General features: G+C 37.8%; 1 protein-coding gene across 1 annotated transcript; it reads right to left on the bottom strand.

Moving 5' to 3' along the window:
- Positions 1-3,636: 3,636 nt before the first annotated feature.
- LOC120527723 (cytokine-like protein 1) lies at positions 3,637-5,389 on the bottom strand. The gene is made up of 4 exons (XM_039751474.1): positions 5,146-5,389; positions 4,996-5,040; positions 4,473-4,619; positions 3,637-4,355 (listed from the first exon to the last, which is right to left on the bottom strand). The coding sequence occupies exons 1-4, from the start codon at positions 5,287-5,289 to the stop codon at positions 4,257-4,259; spliced, it is 435 nt and encodes a 144-aa protein (XP_039607408.1). The 5' UTR covers positions 5,290-5,389; the 3' UTR covers positions 3,637-4,256.
- Between the last annotated feature and the right edge of the window lie 1,609 nt (positions 5,390-6,998).

Raw genomic sequence — 6,998 nt, 5'->3', positions numbered from 1 at the left:
AATCGCTAAAAGGGCAAAAGCTTATTAAACCAGTGCACTTCTGGATCAGTTATAAAACAATTAACATAAACTGGGCTGGGACATCAATTATTATTGTGTCAACCCCACTGACATAGTTAGGATTTGCAGTGCAATCACTGTGTATCAGATGTTTGCACATTCTTTCTCTCCCTACAAGTTTCCTGCAGTGACTTTGGTCTCTTCCAGTTTCTAAAGAAGTGACATTTAGAGTAATTGGTCACCCTAAATCAGTCAACTAAGTGTTATCTATGATGGCTTAGAAATCTGTCCAGTTTTGACTCTTGCCTTGCCCACAATGCTTCCAGCATCAGTCCAGCTCAGTAACCTGGTGTTAGAAAGGCCCCATTTAGCCAAGAATTTCATTTGCTTAAATAATATATTTATGAACTGCAAGTTGTAATTTATGTGCATGATATGATATTACCACCTGGAATAAAGAAAGCACATACATTTATACTGTGTAGCTAAGCAACTTTTCACTAGAGGTTATATGATTTTTTATTGAAAAGAAAAAGCCTTGTGAATCTAAAGAGATACATGACCAATATGAAATAACACAGCTACCCAATGATGTGTTTTTAAACTGGTAATCCACTTCAAGATTGTAGTAAGGAGGGTGCCTATCCTGACAACACTGAGCATAAGATGGGAAACAACTGTCAACAGGATCAAGTCAATTAAAGTAAAGCATGCATAATAGTTAAGTACAGTTTACATAAACAGAATACTATATCTAAATGTAAACAAATTATTTTAAAAGATACAACTTCTATTTTGTTATATTTAAGTAGTTTTATTCTGAATTTTTCCTTAGCGTGTTTTTTCCTGTTTTTTTTTTCCATACAGTCACTTGATTCAACATGCCTTAAGGTAAAAACCTTAATGACTTTTTAAAACAACTGATTTTTAAGATTGGCAACTCAAAATGAATATCAAATAAAACAGCTACATTTGCTAAAGTGTATTTTTTTTATATACAAAACAAATGAGAAGAGTGACCCTATGACTCATTTATATCTGATAATTTATTCAAAGTATTATTTTATGCTCTAATCAAAATCTAATTCATTTTCATTAGAATTTAGATTATTCACTACCTGTAAGCACATTTTCTGGTTCGGGTTCCGAAGGACGGAGTCTGTTTTGATAGCATTAATGCAATAACAAGTAACCCTAAATAGAACAACTGTTTATTGGAGCCACACTTACTCAAATTAGGATAACTGAGTAACCAATTAATCTAATATGCACATCTCTATATACATAAAATCCAATGTCTCTGTCTGTCTGTCTACTTTTCACGAGAGAACTACTTAATGGATTTCGACTGGGGTTTATCTATAATTTTCTTGTACATTCCGGTTAATTTTGCGACTTCTCTCATTGTGCTAAGTATCATAGTTCAGTTGTGACACAGATTTATCTGTGTGAATCCAAGAGACAAGCTGCGGGACCTCAGGAGTAGGGAACCAGGCGGGGCCATTTTCACTCAAGCGCCAGCCTCCGTTTCAGTCGCTCTACCTCTCGCCATGTGTTCAACCATACTTTGCCTCTGCTTAGTTAGCAATGCCCGTTTTTCAGCAGACACCATCATCTAAAGATTGTTAAAGAGCAACGTTTGATATTTTTGAAAGTGAGAGAGAGAGAAAGAGATCACTGCTACGTAGGTTTTAGAGGATACCTGCTCATTGGCAGAGATCACAACCAGTTGCTCTTTCTCTCCATGCAGGGGACACTCTCCCGTCAGAGCTGAACATGATCAGACACAGTGGCAATGTTTCACCTACCTTCCAGGTGGCCAGAGATACCTTGACAACTTCTTACATTTTGGTAGAGAGATCACAGCTACATTCTCGCCCCGACAGCAAAGCCAAAAATATTGTATAATCAAGAGGCCCTCGGATATGAAAGTTATCAATATAAATTCTTCTCGATAACAAATCATCCATTATCCAATCCGCTATATCCTAACTACAGGGTCACGGGGGTCTGCTGGAGCCAATCCCAGCCAACAAAGGGCGCAAGGCAGGAATCAAACCCCGGGCAGGGTGCCAGTCCACCACAGGGCATGCACACACACACCCACACGCCAAGCACACATTAGGGACAATTTAGGATTGCCAATGCACCTAACCTGCATGTCTTTGGACTGTGGGAGGTAAACGGAGCACCCGAAGGAAACCTTTGCAGACACGGGGAGAAAATGCAAACTCCACACAGGGAGGACGCGAGAAGCGAACCCAGGCCTCCTTAATGCGAGGCAGCAGTGCTACACACTGCGCCACCCTACAAATTATTTCATTTTTTATTATTGATTTTTAAAGTTTGTCCTGTTTCACTATTATACAGACAGAGCCGCGGAAGACAGCTAGTCATTAATATGTGGGAGGAAAAGTAGGGAATCCAAGAAACATTCGCACTGATCCAAGAGGATATGTAAATTCCACACCAATAGTAACTGTCCTAAAGAAATGATCACTGCCCTATTATATAAAATTTGACCAAAGAATAATAATCATTAAGATAAATGAATCTGGAAAATTACAACTAAGAATTAAATTAACCATCAATCTCTAATTCCTGGAAAGTCATGAGTTTAGTCACAAGATAAATTTAAAAGGTCTCGGCATTGGTAGGAGTTAGAGGAATAATCACCTGCAGACTAAAAGTCTAGAGACACCATGCCCTTCCAAGGAATATGGAACAGTGCAGTGAGTAAAGAGTTATTAAATTGTGAGGCTCGCTGGTTCAGTACCTACCTCCAACTCACCAACTCATATAGTATGTCACATAACCTGCCTATTCTCCAACTGGGTGGGGAGTAAGAGGGGCTTGGGGGAATTTTTGATTGTACCGTATCCTGATCTTTTACGTTATCCAAATGCATAGTAAACTACATAATGTGGTCAAATGACAGAGCCTTTTGGTTGGCCGGATTCTAAGCAAGCGATTGCATTGATAGGTGATTAATCCTAAACGTGTCATACAACTCTTCAGTTCCACCCGAGGGGGTAAACGTTAACATTATACAATGATATTGCCTGTTATACCTGCATTTTTATCACTATTTCATTAATGCTGTTTTATCAGTATGCTTCTGCTGGAGTATGTGAATTTCCCTTTGGGGATTAATAAAGTATCTATCTATCTACAATGTGATTTTCCTTTCGGGGCCAGAGTACAGGGTCAGCCATTGTACAGGTGCCCTGGACCAATTTTTAGGTTAAGTATCCCAACGGAGTAGGATCCCTTTTGGAATTTGAACCAATAACCTTCCAGATATCAGCGTAGAGCAAACATTCTGCCCATTTTATATATTTAGAAAATAATAAAACAAATATTGCCAATTTACAGGAACAAATAAATGCTTGGAATCAAAACAAATTCCACAATGGTTTGAATTAGAACTGGTTAGTGACAGTCACATTTTGGTTTTGTATTACCTCATCATACATTGCATACTCCTTGTTTGCAGGAACAAGTAATACACTGAGAAAATAAACAATTCTCTATTTTGATGGGCCTTGATTGTGAGCTGGAGTGACAGTCCTACTGTTTGTTCCATTGCACTGTGGGGAAAAAAGTACAAAATACATGTACAACAAAAACAGCATGTGGCTTTATTTACTTTGTACCTTTTTATTAACTTTTGAAATAAAATCATTTATCTAAATACTAAAAATTTAGAAAGATATTATAGTAAAAATACAGCATACATACCAAATGTATATTGTATGTCTGAAGGATACCAAGAACAAACATGAACGGCAAATATAGAAGTATTTCTGCACAGATTTGACAGACTGTCATATACTGTAAATCATAATAGCAGTAACAGACGGCAGTTATAGTTATTACTCGTCAAACAGCAAAAATATCACATGGGTAACAGATGCTGAAGAATGCATTTTACTCAATTATAGACCAACACTATTTTATATCTACAAGAAAACCCCTGTTCCCACTATACTTTATTTTTTTTTATATTAAAAAAAAAAAACACAAAACCTATAAAAACTGACATATTTGTTCCCTTCCAAGACGTCATATGATTTATGAAAGGAATTCAGTTAAATTTCCTGTACAAAGCTTAGCTCCCTGTGGTCCGTGCTGTAGCTCTAAAGAAAATTTCATTGAAGCACTGCAGCTGAGTCTGAAGGCTAAATTTAGTAAACTGATCTTTTTGTTTCATCAAAAATACACAACATGGAATGTCAGCTTACACTGAATACATTTCATCTTTCTTGATATAACTGAAGCTGGTCTACTCGTGGCCTGTAGTTTATTTCACCAGTTTCTAGTGCATCGCAGTCATCCGTGTAATGCTCTATATCCTGCAAAAAAGAGGCAAAACAAGAAAAAGAATACATTTTTTCTTTTAGAATAAATTCAGAAAAAATCACAACAAACATAAACAGACACCGGTGTTTTTAGTGTTTAAAATTGTTTACCCTGTAGCACATTTTATTGATGATGTCAAAGAGGCTTCTAACTCTTTTCGTCAAGATTTTCATTTTTGGAAGCTTCTTGCAGTCAGGGTAGGTTAAAGTTTCCAAAATATACAGGAAATCACGAAGTTTGGGCAAAAGGCACGAATTCTAAAAGTAAACAACAACAACAATCACAGCATTTTATATTAATATGTGTTCATGCACCTGTATATATATTCCTGAGGATAATAAGTACGGTTTACAGCGGTGGATATAATGTGAGGATGGTATTCTTAATTCTAAAGATTCCAGGCAGAGCTCTTCAAGAATACCATCATGTGTTTTCTACATTTGTTTATGAATACATGCACATGTGGACGTGGGTACTGTATCAAGACTTGCGCCCTGATGACTGCCTGTTGAGAGATCTCTCCATTTTTACGCTTCTCTAATGTGTCAAAACGAAGAGCCCCTTCAACCCGGAGTGCGGCGTTTAACAAGACGGCTGCACACATTCGACAAAGCCGAGCAAACACAAACTCACGTGCACGTCGAAGTACATGGTGGGCAGCAGCTCCAAGCAGGGTTTCTGAAGAGGAAAAAACAAAAGTGTAACAATCTTTGCGAACTCCTGACATCTTTTCCATGCAATAACCGAAACGTATACTGCATATAAAGTGTATGCATTACTTACCGTTCGTTGAAACCTTTTATATCTCACTAGAGACCCCTGAATCGCTTTACTTAACTCTAATACTCTGGAGTAGCATGTGCTTGGAGCAGAACTAGCAAGCAGGACCAATGAGCAAAGGACAGCGAAGACGACACAGTGATTCATGATTTAACGAGTGCTTTTAAAGTGTTTTTTCTTTCTCCCAAATGATATGGTATTCTTGAATTTGAACGATCCGAACGCACTACGAGAACTGACCGACTGTCTCCCCTCGGGTGCGGTGTGTCTTAATAAGTGCAGCCGAGCGCACTGACGTCACGTCGATAAAAAAAAAAAAAAATAACCACTGTCTCGTCAGAGCCTTGCGCATTTTAAACAAAAAGCTGAAGTTTGGCTTTTTTCCCCCTGCTAATTCTAAAGCAGACACATGGTACAGAATCCACCCCCGCCTTAACGCCACGCCGTCTTTCTTTTTGACTTTCTCTTTTTCACTGTATATGCAGTAGGCTATGCGTAAGTGTATCTCACGTAAGTATTTTCCCCTTTTTTCTTTAAAAAAAAATTTTAATTAATGAAATGAGCAATTAACATAGCATTTTTGGAAGAAATCATTTAGTGAAAATGACTTTCTTTTCTAAGTGCAAAATTAAATAAATTTAACTAAGTGTCGTGTATCGATTCAGATACTATAAACAGGATCAGAAAATGGTTGGATGGATTACTCGTTTGGGTTTGTGTTGACCATAACAATATGCATTAACTACAGTGCAGTCACAGAATGTCAATGTGCAAATAGTTTGTGTGTCACTTTTACTTCATTTCTTCCGAATCTGAATACAAATTACATGAGGTGCTATTGCCCTTGATGCTATCTCATTTTGAAGCTTAGATTTTCCCATAATCAATCAGTCAGCCATAAACCAATATTCTGACTCTGAGTAGAGCATGCAAATGATCTGGCATAAACTAAGTGCACAAAACAAGCACATGAAAGTTGGCAACATAAATTGTTATAATTTTGTTCTACTTGAAATGGAAGGTGGTATTATTATATGGGTTTTTATTGTAATTTAAGTGTTGTTGTAAATTTCGTAATGGTATTCCTTGGGTGCTCACATAAGCCAATGTCACCCACCAATCCATTTTTGTATGCACTTTATTCAGCAGAGGATTGCTGGAGCCAAAGCCAATTCAAGCAGCATCAGGCACAAAGAAAAAATGCAGGGAATCAGGTTATTGCAGGGCACACACAGGCATGTTAATTTAGAATTCCCAAATAACCTAACACACATAACTTGAGGATGTGGTAGGATAAACATCTTAGTCACATACAAAATATACAAAATGCACATAGGCGCTGGCCGGGCTAGGATCCAATTTGAGCCTGTGCTGCCCAGTACTGTAGCCTGTTACACTAAATAGTATTAAGTCTTTAAATTTAGTGATGTCTTTATGCATTTGAACACATACTTTAATGAATTAAATTTAATCAAGTGACACTCTTAACTGCAAGTCAATCAATACAGCTATTTGTGATCACACATTATGCATGGGCATTGCTCTGTTAATTAGTGTAATCAACCAAACAGATATCACATATATTCTGTCTCTTCACAGAAGAATTGCTAATTTGAAATGTCTAATAGCTGACATATTAGAGTGCCATGCTGATTTTTTTTGGTTATCAAATTTTAGTAAAAGGGCGGCACGGTGGCGCAGTGGTAGCGCTGCTGCCTCGCAGTTAGGAGACCCAGGTTCGCTTCCTGGGTCCTCCCTGCGTGGAGTTTGCATGTTCTCCCTGTGTCTGCGTGGGTTTCCTCCCACAGTCCAAAGACTTGCAGGTTAGGTGGATTGGTGATTCTAAATTTGCCCCA

Source organism: Polypterus senegalus, chromosome 4 (genome assembly GCF_016835505.1).
Source record: "Polypterus senegalus isolate Bchr_013 chromosome 4, ASM1683550v1, whole genome shotgun sequence".
Lineage (NCBI taxonomy): Eukaryota > Metazoa > Chordata > Cladistia > Polypteriformes > Polypteridae > Polypterus > Polypterus senegalus.
This window is presented reverse-complemented; position numbering and strand designations above follow the sequence as displayed.

Excerpts from the sequence above, each read along its gene's own strand:
- LOC120527723 (XM_039751474.1), bottom strand. The coding sequence starts at position 5,289 with ATGAATCACTGTGTCGTCTTCGCTGTCCTTTGCTCATTGGTCCTGCTT. Across the intron at positions 4,620-4,995 it reads CCATGTACTTCGACGTGCAC|AATTCGTGCCTTTTGCCCAA; the intron begins GTGAGTTTGTGT and ends GTTTACTTTTAG. Across the intron at positions 4,356-4,472 it reads TCAATAAAATGTGCTACAGG|GATATAGAGCATTACACGGA; the intron begins GTAAACAATTTT and ends TCTTTTTTGCAG.